Source organism: Hemitrygon akajei, chromosome 9, assembly GCF_048418815.1.
Source record: "Hemitrygon akajei chromosome 9, sHemAka1.3, whole genome shotgun sequence".
Taxonomy (NCBI): domain Eukaryota; kingdom Metazoa; phylum Chordata; class Chondrichthyes; order Myliobatiformes; family Dasyatidae; genus Hemitrygon; species Hemitrygon akajei.
The window spans coordinates 110,024,530-110,038,051 of record NC_133132.1 but is presented as its reverse complement, the minus strand read 5'-3'; the positions used below and the strand labels follow the sequence as shown (position 1 = coordinate 110,038,051).

Below are 13,522 nucleotides of genomic sequence, written 5' to 3'. Positions count from 1 at the left end.
CACAGGGTAACTGGAGTTATATGATGGTGAAGTACTTAGGATTAAATAATTTTTAAAACATTTAGCATGTTTATCTTCAGGGGCCAGGGCACTGAACAAGAGTTGGAACTTCATGTTACAACCGTATGACACTGGTAAGACTGTACTAAGAGTTTTGTGTGTCGTTCTGGCCAGCGACTTATAAGAAGAAGCTTAACAGGTTATGGCTTTTCCCTGACAGTGTAGAGGTTAGGGGTGACCTTATAGTGGTTTATAAAATCATGACGAATGTAGATAAAGTTGCAGTCTTTACCCCAAGGCAGGGGAGTGATAAACTGGGGACATAGACTTAAGGTGAGAGGGAAAAGATTTAAAAGGGACCTGAGTGGCAACATTTTCTCACAGAGGGTGGTGCGTATATGGAATAATCTGGCAGAGGAAGTGGTAGAAGTCAGTACATTACAGCATTTAATACAAATTTGGATAGAGTCATGGATGGGAAATGTTTATAGAAATTTGGACTAGTTCAGGTAGGCATCTTGGTTGGCATGAACAAGTTGGGCCAAGGGAGCTGCTTCCATGTTCTGTGACTTGATGTCTCTACAACTTTAAGTTTACACAATAGTTTCCTGGTCGTCATGGTAACTGCAATGGACAAGCTTGGTGAAACACTGTAAACACTTCCATGGATCCCTCAGCAGAGATATGGCAGTGCTCAGCAGGTATCCCTAGAAATATTGATCAGTCTGAGCAAAGCAAGCAGACTCACAACCAGAATTCAGAAATCAGCCCAGTCTAGCTGGCCAACACTATGTAATTTCTTCTGGCTGTGTGTTAACAGCACCATTACATTGCAACCCTACATTCCTACCCTGAGTATGTGCTGTCAGGAGGTAACTGAAACGTTTTGTGAAAGTTGTAAGATGCTACACCACTGTAGACCTTTCTTTGGCCTGTTCTCAGTGCCTTCTTTTCATTTGCAGCCAGAGCTACCTGCAATCTGCAGTTGAGGTAACCATCAACCACAGTTTAGACCCCAGTGCCAACGAGAACTCGCCCAAGTTCCGTTCAAGGAACCAGAGCTACATGAGAGCGGTGAGCACCCTGAGCCAAGCCAGCTGTGTCAGTCAGGTGAGTCCTAATCCTTCCGGAGAAAGACCATAAGAGATAGGAGCATAGCACATTTGGCCCATTGAATCTGCTCTGCAGGCCACCTCTGCTTTCCCTCTCCCAGTACTTTTCAATAGCAGAAGCCATGTGCCATCCTGATCAACCTCAGTGAAGTTCAGTCAAAAATAATCTGTTCTAGTTCAAGTTTGTTATGGTCATATGTACATCCAGCCAGGGTATAAATACCATGGAAGTTCACTTTCCATAACAACAGCATAATACGTAACAAGACATGGACATAGTTAACATAAACTTAAATTAACATGTGCAAAATAAATAACAAAATAAACATAACTACACTAATGCAAGATTGGGAGAGAGAAAATACAGTACAAGGAATGTTAGGATTTTTCAGAATAGTTCAAGAATTTGATGATGGTGGGGAAGGAGCTGTTGTTGAACCTGGAGGTGTTGGTCTTCATACACCCGTACCTCCTGCCCGATTACAGTATCAACAAGAGATCATAAAGCCATAAGACATATAACCATATAACAGTTACAGCATGGAAACAGGCCATCTCAGCCCTTCTAGTCTGTGCCGAACGCTTACTGTCACCTAATCCCACTGGCCCGCACTCAGCCCATAACCCTCCGTTCCTTTCCTGTCCATATACCTATCCAATTTTACTTTAAATGACAATACTGAACTTGCCTCTACCACTTCTACTGGAAGCTCGTTCCACACAACTACCACTCTCTGAGTAAAGAAATTCTCCCTCGTGTTACCCTTAAACTTTTGCCCCCTAACTCTCAACTCCTGTCCTCTTGTTTGAATCTCCCCTACTCTCAATGGAAAAAGCCTATCCACGTCAACTCTATCTATCCCCCTCATAATTTTAAATACCTCATAGAAACATAATTAGGTCATTTGGCTCAACGGGTCTGCTCTGCCATTCCATCATGGCTGATATATGATTGCTCTCAAGCCCAATCTCCTGCCTTCTCCTCGTAACCTTTGATGCTCTTACTAATCAAGAACTTGCACTTTAAATACAGTATACCAAATGACTTAGCTTCCACAGTCATCTGTGACATTGAACTCCACAGATTCACCAAGAGGGCATAGCCCAGATTGTGGTGACATTTAGCAACGAGCTGCCAAGGGACATTGAAATATTTTTGTTCTTACATTTTAAAGCTGAAATCTACAGCCACATGGTCTGCAGTAACAAATGATGTTTTAAGCCATTTTACAATCACTGCACAGTCCTGACAGACTTGGTAAGACTTTCAGGAAGAGATGAAAGTTATTGTTTATCCATGAGCAGTTTTAAATGCAAAACAGTTTATCTAGCACTTGTAAAGACATTAAACTTATTACCCGATCACCCCGCGCAAAGGTACCTGTGTACGACTGGTTATGAACATGGGTTTTAGCTGAGGAAGGTGAACCCAGACTGATTGACTTCATTGGACTAAAGTCAAATTTTGATTTTACAAAGGTAACTTGTTTCCATTGAACAAATAAATGTTAAGCCTTGTGTGGTTTTTGCATTTTGTTGCCTTAGTCATGAAATTGTTGAGAATTCCTGATAAATTTATAAAATTATAAGAGGCATAGATAGCGTAGGCAGTCAGAGACTTTTCTCCAAGGTAGAAATGTCAAACATCAAACATCAGAGAACATGCTTTTAAGGTGAGAGAGTGGAAGTTTAAAGGAGATATGCAAGACAAGCTGTGGTGGGAGCCTGAAACGGGCTGCCAGATGAAAAGATTGATGTAGATGTGATAGAGACATTGAAAAGGCTTTTGGACAAATGCATAAATATTCAGGCAGAAGAGATTAAGTTTAATTTGGCTTCGCTTTCAGTACAGGAAAGTGTCTGTTCTTGTGGTGTTCCATGTTCAAAGCAAATACTCTTGTGTTGTTGCAGCAATGAGGACATGGTATCCATTCTGAACAAATGGAACTGCATAAACAGCAGTATTAATTACCTGTCAGGGCACTTGCAAAACTGGAATTCTTTCAGGCCACTTCATTAAACCACGCCTTGAATGTATGAGGATGAAGAAATCCACATGAGAAGCAAGAAAAATTAGCTTTGCAAGGACTTCAGAATCAGGTTTAATATCACTGGCATATGTCGTGAAATCTGTTGTTTTGTGGAAGTAGAAATACATTGCAATACATTATCAAAAATAATTAAAAATTACAATAAGAATACATATAATTAATTAGGTAGTGTGTGTGTGTGTGTGTATATATATATATATACACACACACACATCATATACACTATATATATATATATATATATATAGAGAGAGAGAGAGAGAGATGATTCCCTCCATTAGTCCAAGGTTGACCACGGACATCCCAGCTGTCTACATGATATGCAAGCCAGAGACTATGATATGGAGAGCAAATTGATGCCCATGTAGCAGGCTCCCCTGTCCATGCAGCTGATGGCCCAAAGGAACAGCAGAGACTGGTACAGTTTGGCACTAGCATTGTTGCAGGAGTTACCAGTCAGCATTGAACTCAACGTAGGACTGTCTTAGGCACTGTAACTCCAGATTTTTCCTTGGGGTTTACTCCAGAAGCCTTCCCCATGAGTTGGTTTGAGAGGTCTTCTAGATGAGCTGTCAACCACAACTGACAAGCCCTGTCTGCCCAAAGCAACTGGTTTTAAGGTGCCAGTAACCCACCTTATTCCCTTCTCCTGTCAGTAGAAACATTTCTACCGGACTTAATAGCTAAGCCTGTCTGAAGTCTGGGAGCTGGACTTGGTTGTCAGAGGCTATATGAGATGCATGCCATTGGGAGCATTTAATAGGTAGTGGGAGAGCAAGTAGTGCAAAAAGAGAGCAAGGAGAGAAAAAGTAGTGGGGTAGTGTTTCAGAAACCTGATGGCAAAGGGGAAGAAGTGTGCGCTTTCGAAGCTTCGCCTGTTGAAGGAGTCCTTGACATTGGAGGCTGAGTTTACAACTTTCTCCAGTCCCGTGCATGGCCTATCCATACCAGATAATGATGCATCTAGTTAGGTGCATATTTCCAAGAGTCATACAGATATGCTAGAGTCTTCATTGGCATACTAAATCTGAAATGCCAGAAAACAGAACTAAAAGCAGACTGCGTTGAGCTGTGCCGAGCCACGCAATTGTGAGTGTAGGGAGAGTAGAGCAGTGGGCTAAGCACGTATCCTTGAGCTGTGCCAGTGTTAATTGTCAGCAAGGAGGAAATGTTATTTCTGATCCACACTGACTGTGATCTCCCAATGAGGACGTCAAGGATCCAGTTGCAGAGGGAGGTACCAAGCTCCAGGTTTTGGAGCTTGTTGATTAGTACTGAGGTTCTCTTAAAGCTTCCAAGAGTCTCAAGTGTGCAGCATTGGGCGTGGCTCTCTCTTACGTGCATGAAATGCAAAGTGCTCTTCAGAGGAATCAACCTCAATCTATGGACCTTCAATGTCCCAGTACAGAGGAAGCTTCAGTATTATCAGTACCAGTGTAGAAGCTTTGGAGAGGGTGCAAAGATTTACCAGATCTGCCTTGATTAGAGAATATATCTTATAAACGTAGGTAGAGTAAGCTAGGGCTTTTCTGTTTGGAGCAAAAGAGGATGAGAGGTGACTTGATAGAGATGTACAATACGATAAGTGGCATAGATGCAGTGGATAATCAGACTTCTTCACAAGGTGGCAGTGGATAATTCAAGAGGACAACATTTTAAAGTGAGTGAAGGAAAGACGTTTTTTACACAGAGTGATAGGTGCATGGAACATATTGCCAGGGATAGTGGTGGAGGCAGATACATTCGAGACATTTAAAAAACTCTGAGATAGGCAAGTGGATGACAGCAAGATAGAGGGCTAGGTAGGATGGAAGGTTTAGATTGATCTTAGAGTAAGTTAAAAGTTCAGCACAACATCTTGGGGCTGAATGGCCTACACTGTGCTGTAATTTTCTTTGTTCTATGTTTTGTTCTACGCATTCAGCAAGACGCCATATTCAAGATTGTTTAATGCCATTTCCAGTGCACAAGTGAAAAGGAGAATGAAATCACTCTTACTCCTGATCCAATGTAGCCCAAAAAATCACAGTAAGATAAACACAATAATAAAAAAGTGCAATAAATATAGTATAAATACGTAAGATAGCTTACATACGTAGATTTAATATATAACCATAAAGTGATGTAAGGCACAGGAGAGTCTGTACCTAAGGTGACTGACAGGAAATGATAAAGCAATGGTGGTTGGGGGTGTGGAGGGGCGGGTTAGTATAGGTGCACAAGAGAAGGGGTTATGGTATGGCTGCGAAGTGTTAGCATTGTTATGCAGACTCGTCATCACAAAGAAAATAGAGGGGCAAATTTAGTCGAAGGTTGCTGACTGGAAGGATAGAACAAGTGCAGCCTTTAGTCCTCCATTACCTACCAACTATATTAACAAATTCAAGGAGGAGCAGGATGTAAGGTATCCAAGATTGTTGATGGCACAAAAATACTGTAGGTGGGCTGGCATGTTGCAATGAGAAGATCTGGATTCTGCAACAGGATATAGATAGGATGGGTGAGTGGGAGAAAGCTTGGCAAATGGAGTTTAAAGTAGAAAAGTGAGAGATTAGTTCATTTGAAGGAATCAGAAGACAATTATCTAATAAAGAGAGAGAGAGGGAGAAAGAGACTGCAACAGTGTGGAGTGCAGAGGATGCATTGATTCTGTTGCATGGTCTACAAAAAATAGCATACAAGTGCAGCAATTAGTTGGGGAGGCACCTGGCATATTGGTTGTTATTGTAAAGGAATGGAGTTTAGAAATTATATGGGGTGCTGGTGAGGTTATACCAATAGCACTGTTTACAGTCACATCCCTGAGCTCAGAAAGAGTATATTATCATCAGAAGAAGTTCAACACTTCTTGAATGAAAGGGTTATAATACCATAAATAAATCATTAATTGGAATAAAGTTCCAGTTGATGATCTCACTGAAGCATATAAGATCCTTTGCGGGCTTGACAAGGTAGATGTTGATATGATTCCACCAGTTGGAGAGTCTTGGCCAGTGTATACTTGTTCAAGTTAATTAGTCAAGTATTTAAAATCAGTGTGCAAAGGGATTTCTTCTTGCAGAGAGGGGAAAAATTTTGGAATTCTCTACCCAAAAAGCTTGTGGAAGTTTGGTCAATGAAGGTGTGTACACTTTGGCATTTTTAGTCACTGAGGGCAAAGAAAAGGAGGCACAGAAAAGACATTGAGAGCTGGGTCAAATGTGGCATGATTGCACAGAAAGGTGGAACAGGTTTGATGGGCCTTTTGGCCTATTCCTGCTCCCATTTTCTTATGTTTTTGATCAGAGAGGAAATCTACAATAAATCATACAAAGAGTAAATGATAATTGGAGACCCTTTGATGATCAGTATATACGGTGAGACAAAGTAAAGATACATAAGACATTATCAAGGCTTTTGACAAGGTCACGCTTAGGAGACTGGTCCAGAAGATTATGTCACTTGGCATTTGGATTCAATGTTGGCTTCACAGGAGAAGCCAGAGAGTGGTAGTAGATGGTTGCCTTTCTGACTGGAGGTCTGTGACTAGTGGGTTGCCACAGGGACTAGTGTTGGGCCTGTTGTTGTTTATCTTCTATATTCATGACTTTAAACACCCTTCATGCATTTGAATTATATTTATTAACTTATTGATGGTGGTATTTTTGTTTATGAACTGTATGTAATACATATTTTGTAGGTGTAGGTCTGGAGGAACATTGTTTCGTTTAGTTGTATACATGCCACTAAACTTGCTCTTGAACTTGATTTTGATGATAATGTAGTAAGCTGAATCAGTGAACTTGTGGATGACACCATGACTGGGGGCATAGTGGACAGTATGGAGGCAATCAAAGCTGGACCATCTAGGAAAATGGGCTGAAAATTGGCAGATGGAATTTAACGCAGATGTGCAAGATTTTGCACTTTGGGGGGACAAGGTAGCATAGGACTTACATTGTGTATGGTGGGGCACTGAGATGCGGGAACAAAAGGACCAGGGAATACATATCCATAATTTCTCGAAAGTAGTATCACAGGCAGACAGGATCATTAAGAGAGTTGTTGGCACATTGGCTTTAATAAATAAATGCATTGAGTACAGGAGTTGGGATGTTATGCTGAAATTGTGTAAGACATTATTGAGGCCAAATTAAGTGCATTGGTCAGCTATCTTACAGGAAAGATATCATTAAGCTTGAAAGAATACAGAGAAAATTTTGCAGGATGTCACTAGGAATTGAGGACCTGAGTTATCAGGAGAAGTTGAATAGGGTAGGACTTTATTCCCTGGAACACAGGAGAATGAGCAGAGATCTGGAGATAACACACACAAAATGCTGGAAGAACTCTGCAGGCCAGGCAGCATCTATAGAAAAAAGTACAGTTGATGTTTCAGGCTGAGACCCTTTGGCAAGACTGGAGAAAAAGTGCTGAGGAGTAGATTTAAAAGGTGTGTGTGTGTTGGGGGGGGGGGGAGGCGAGAGAGAGAGAAACACAAGGTGATAGGTGAAATCTAAAGGGGAAGGGATGAAGTAACGAGCTGGGAAGTTAATTGTTAAAAGAGACAGAAGGCCAGGAAAGAAAGAAATTGAGAAGGAGCACCAGAGGGAGGTGATAGGCAAGGAGTTAAGGTGACAGACAGAAAAGTGGATGGGAAATGGTGAAGGAGAGGGGGTGGCAGGCATTACCGAAAGTTTGAGAAATCGCTATTCATGCCTTCAGGTGGGAGGCTAACCAGATGGAAGATAAAGTGTTGTTCCTCCAACCTTAGTGTGGCCTCATCATGACAGTGGAGGAGGCCATGGATAGACATATCAAAATGGGAATGAGAATTGGAATTAAAATGGGTGACCACTGGAAGATCCCGCTTTTTCTGGCGGAAGGAGCATAGGTGCTCGGTGAAGTGGACTTCCAATCCATGTTGGGTCACATTGACATACAGGAGGCCACACTGGGAGCACCGGACACAGTATATGACCAAAACAGACTCACAGGTGAAGAGTCACCTCACCTGGAAGGACTGTTTGGGGCTCTGATTGGTGGTGAGGGAGGAGGTGTAAGGGCAGGTGTAGCACTTGTTCCACTTCCAAGGGTAAGTGCCAGGAGGGAGATTGGTGAGGAGGGACAAATGGACAAGGGATCACATAGGAAATTATCCCTGCGGAAAGCAGAAAATGGGTGGAAGGGAAAGATGTGCTTAGTGGTGGGATCCCGTTGGAGATGGTGGAAGTTTCAGAGAATTATGTGCTGGATACAGAGGCTGGTGGGGTGGTAGATGAGGACAAGAGGTACCTTATCTGTGGTAGGGTGGCGGGAGGATAGATTAAGAGCAGACATGCGTGATTGTGGAGGAAGAGATGTAGTTGAGGGCTGTGTTGATGGTGGAGGAAGGGAAGCCTCTTTCTTTGAAAAAGGAGGACTTCTCCTTCATTCTGGAATGAAAATCCTCATCCTGAGAGCAGATATGGCAGAGATGGAGGAATTGAAAGAAATCGATGGTGTTTTTACAAGTAACAGGGTGGGAAGAGGTATAGTCCAGGTAGCTGTGAGAGTCCGTGGGTTTACAATAAGTAAATAAGCTGTCTCCAGAGATAGAGACAACGAGATTGAGAAAGGTGGTGGGGTGTGGAGGTGTCAGAAATGGACCAGGTAAATTTGAGGCCTGAGTGGAAGTGGGAGGCAAAGTGGATGAAGTCAATGTGTTCAGCATTGGCGCCTCTTGTATATTAGTAAGACCCAATGTAGATTGGGAGACCTCTTCACCAAGCCAGAAAAAGCAGGATCTCCCAGTGGCCATGCATTTTAAATTGACTTCCCACTCCCATTCCAATATATCTGTCCATGGCCTCCTCCACTATTGTGATGAGGCCACACTTGGATTGAAGGAACAACAGCTTATATTCTCTCTGAGTAACCTCCAACCTGATGGCGTGAACATATTCTCGAACTTCTGGTAATGCTCCCAACCCTCCCCTTTCATCAGTTTCCATCCCTTTTTCTCTCTTTCACCATATCTCCTTGCCTGCCCATTGCCTCTCTTTGGTGCTCCTCCCCCTTTTTCTTTCTTCCATGGTCTTCTGTCTCTTTCACCAATCAACTTCCTGGCTCTTTACATTATCTTCCCCCTTTCCCCCTCCAAGTTTCACCCATCACCTGGTGGTTCTCTCTCCACTCCCCCCCCCCCCCCCCCCCCACCACTTTTGAAATCTATTCCTCAGCTTTTTGTCTCCGGTCCTGCCAAAGGATCTCAGCCCAAAACGTCGATTGGACTTTATTCCATAGATGCTGCCTGGCCTGCTGAGTTCCTCCAGCATTTTGCTTGGATGTCCAGCATCTGCAGATTTTCTCTTGTTGGAGATCTGAAGGTATACATAATTATGAGGGATATAGATAGGGTGAACTGATACAGGCTTTCTTCCCTCAAGTAATGTGAGAATGGAACTACAGGTCATAAGTTTAAGGTGAAAGATTTAATGTTAATCTGAGGGAGAACTTATTCACTCAGTGGGTGTTGAGAGTGCAGAAGGAACTGCCAGCAGAAGTGGTGGATGCAGGTTTAGTTGTAACACTTAAGAAAAGTTTGGATAACTCCATGAATGGGAGGGGTCTGGAGAGATATGCTCCAAGTGCAGGTCAGTTGGACTAGGCAAAGTAACAGGTTGGGACAAACTAATTGGGCCAAAAGGCCTATTTCAGTGCTCTGTGACTCGAAGACACTCAGGTGATGTCCCACATTGGATAGTTGTCACAAATTGGAATTTCCATGTAAACATTTGGATATGCAGGAATTTTTCCTTATTGGCATGTATACAGGGAAGTACTGGGGATTCTGAACAGAACTGACAGCAGACTCGCACAAAATCTGGCCCCTAACGATGGATGGTACACAACATAATAAAACTCCACCCAATTCCAGGCTCAGCACAGTTGTGGTGTAATCCCTTTTCCTTTTACCATCTAAACAACAAAATGAAGTCTCTAAATTGATACCTTGCTATTGAAAGTAAAACTTAAATCAAGCAAATTCTGACTTAAACCCAATGAAACACATTTGGTTCAGTTATGTCAAACCACTTGTTAACATATGGGAAAACCAAATGTACATTCAGTTATAGAAAAGCAAGAACTTATTAATTGTATGCAACTTTGTATTGGTGGGGATGGAACTGGAAAAGGTTAATTGTTGACCAGTAAGTCTCAGGTCAGTGGTAGGAAGCTTTTGAAGCTGATTCCTAGCGATTGGATTTATGTAGAATTGGAAAACTGGGACCCAATTAAGAACAGTCAGCATGGCTCTTATAGGGCAGGTAGTGTCATCCTAGCTTGATTGATTGTTTTGACGAGACAATGAGGGTGTTGATGACAATGGTGCTGTGGATATTGTCTACATGGATTTTAAAAGACATTTCACAAGGTCCCTTGTGGTAGTCGGATCCAATAGATCAAAATGTATGGGATCCAGGATGTCTTGGTCACTTGGATTCAAAATTGGCTTACACATAGAGGCATGGAATGGTGGACCAGTGGTGTTCTGCAAATATCAGTGCCCTCAGAAATTCATGGTTATATAAATGTTTTAAATTCAAATAAATTTACTATCAAAGTATGTATATATCACCATATAATACCTTGAGATTCATTTTCTTGCAGTTATTTACAGGAAAATAAAGAAATACAATTGAAGTTATGAAAAACTATACATAATAAAGACGGACAAAAAGGTACACATGATAAATAAAAAAGGTAAATAAGTAACTCCGAGTACATGAGTTATAAAGTCCTTGAAAGTGAGATCATAGGTTGTGGATTCAAGTCAGCATTGAAGTGTGTGGACTAATACACACTGGTTCAGGACCCTGAAGGTTGTAGTGTGATAACTGTGGGTTGATAATTTTGCAGATAACACAAAGGTTGGTGGAGTTATGGACAGTGGAGAGGATTCTCAAAGGATACAGCAGGATAGAGATTGGTTACAGATATATTTTCTCATTCTGTACTGATGCTGCCTGAACATGAGCATTTCCTGCATTCTCTACTTTGTTGCTGGACCTCAAAGGTGTTCCCTATCATTAACGATGTTTTGCAGATTTCCTTTATTCACATTCTGTATAAGTGTAGAAAGTTGGCTTTCTGTGAAGTCTATTAGCTTCATATCAAATATAATTGGAATTCTGGTGTGAACAAACAGGACAGAAACACTTGGCATGTTCAAAGCCACCAATTAAAATGCATTTTTTACAAATAGTCATGTTTTATTTGATCTGTGACTCTTTATTTTAATTGGACAATACTCATCAGCATGTTCCTGTTTGTGTAGACACAAAGTGCACAGGAAAAGAGAGGCTTTTACCCTCATCTGTAAAGTTTCTGTCTCTCTGAATTGTACCTGCAGGTGAGTGAGGCCGAGGTCAACGGACAGTTTGAGTCAGTTTGCGAGTCTGTTTTCGGAGAGATTGAATCCCAGGCTGTGGACGCTTTGGACCTTCCTGGCTGCTTCCGCACACGCAGTCACAGTTACCTGCGCGCCATTCAAGCTGGCTACTCACAGGATGACGACTGTATCCCATCACTGTCATCAGCCATGATGGCTTCCTCCATCAGATCCACCACAGGTGACTCAGCTGACTTTTCACTTTTGTTGTTCTTGATTCCTTGCTTTATAATAGACATAAGAAGGTGCCAAAAGCAGGGCCACACCTCAGTCAAGAGCCAGATATTACGGTTCCTTGCTATCGTGAGAATTTAAAAGGACCAGATGAGGATGTTTTGCCTTCTTGATGTGCCCATTATGATGAAGTTGCTTTATGTGTGTTTGTCAGGATCTCAGAGGGATGATACACAGAAGAGATAGATTGATCTTACCGTAGGTTAGAAGGCTCTGCATTTAAGGGATGGCTTTATCTACACCCCGAAGATCAATGACCTCATAAACCCTTGGACAACTGGTCTGAATGTCAAACCCCTCTGTAGTCATGTGACAGCTGAGTCCACCAACCATGCTTTTACTCAATTCACTGATAACCCATACTTCCAGAATTCCCTTTATACCTTCCCATCTCCAGAATCCAAACAACACACACAAAATGCTGGTGGAACGCAGCAGGCCAGGCAGAATCTATAGGAAGAAACACAGTGGACGTTTCAGAATGAGACCCTTCGTCAGGACTAACTGAAAGGAAAGTAATTCATAATCCAAAACCATCTCGAGGATTGCTTTTACTAATTCCTCCCCAATTCTGCCACTTCGATAATTAGATCATTGTCTGGGATGTTTACATACTGTAAGTATGCAAGACCATTCCAATTAGTTATTGTGTGAAGCCTCAGTACTCGTAGTTACCACTGATTTATATCTAACGAGAAGGCTATCTGTAATATTGGTGGACAGAATATTTCAAGGGTTTAACATACATTAGAATCAAAGACTTACAATCCTTTATTCCTCTGAGATGCCACCAAACACATGAAAGCACATTCATCACAATGGGCACATCCTGAAGCAAAATATACTCCTCTGGTCTCTTTAAATTGACCTGTGACAATGTGAGACTTTAATTTGTGTTCTCAACAGCTTACAGAAGCTTCTAAAAGCAATTTGCTGTGGTGACAATCTGACTCATGCACCAAGATAATTAAATGTACAATTGTGTTTACGAGTTCACAATTCAGACTGAAGCCTTTGGTTCAGCACGTGTAGCGTAATAAGTTGTGATTAATTAGTTTGGACGATCTCACAGGCAGCAGATGAGCTGAAGCCTCCTCCACCACTTACTTTTCCTCACTGCTCCCCGAAATCTAATCTTTCCCTCTTAATGCATCGGCATCAGAGTACTGCAAATTGAATCAGAATTGTTTTACTTATCACTGACATAAGTGTTGTAATTTGTTGTTTTTTGTGGCAGCAATACATATTTTTGTAAACTATAATAAAAAGAGAGCAGCAATTTACGAGGTAGTCTTCATAGTCTGTTCGAGAATCTGATGATGGAGGAAGGAAGCTGCTCCTAAAACACTGAGTGTGTGTCTTCAGGTTCCTCTACCTCCCTTTTATGCCCACTTTTTGAGGCATCACCTTTTCAAGATGTCCTCAATGGAAGGGAAACTACCGCCCACGATGGAGCTGGCTGAGTTTCTAACTTTCTGCAGTTTTTTATCCAATGCTGTGCAGTGGCCCCTCCATACCAGACAGTGATGCAACCTGTTAGAACGCTCTCCGCAGAATGCCTGTAGAAATTTGTTAGTCTTTGTTAACATACCAACTCTGAAATACTGGAAGTCGGAGCAATTCAGAGTGTACCTGATAGAGACTGAGGAACGAAATTAATGGGGTAGTCTTTGCTGTGCAGGCTCGTAGACTTAATTGCATGTGGGGAAAAT

The 13,522-nt window shown here is 41.9% G+C and overlaps 1 protein-coding gene across 8 annotated transcripts in view; it reads left to right on the top strand.

Moving 5' to 3' along the window:
- Nucleotides 1-13,522, top strand: part of dlgap2a (discs, large (Drosophila) homolog-associated protein 2a) — a 571,596-nt gene that overhangs the window by 480,291 nt on the left and 77,783 nt on the right. For all 8 annotated transcript variants that reach the window (XM_073056782.1, XM_073056777.1, XM_073056775.1 and 5 more), the window contains 2 exons: nt 963-1,110; nt 11,538-11,757. In XM_073056782.1, the coding sequence (XP_072912883.1) occupies nt 963-1,110; nt 11,538-11,757 (368 nt within the window). The remainder of the gene's footprint in view (nt 1-962; nt 1,111-11,537; nt 11,758-13,522) is intronic.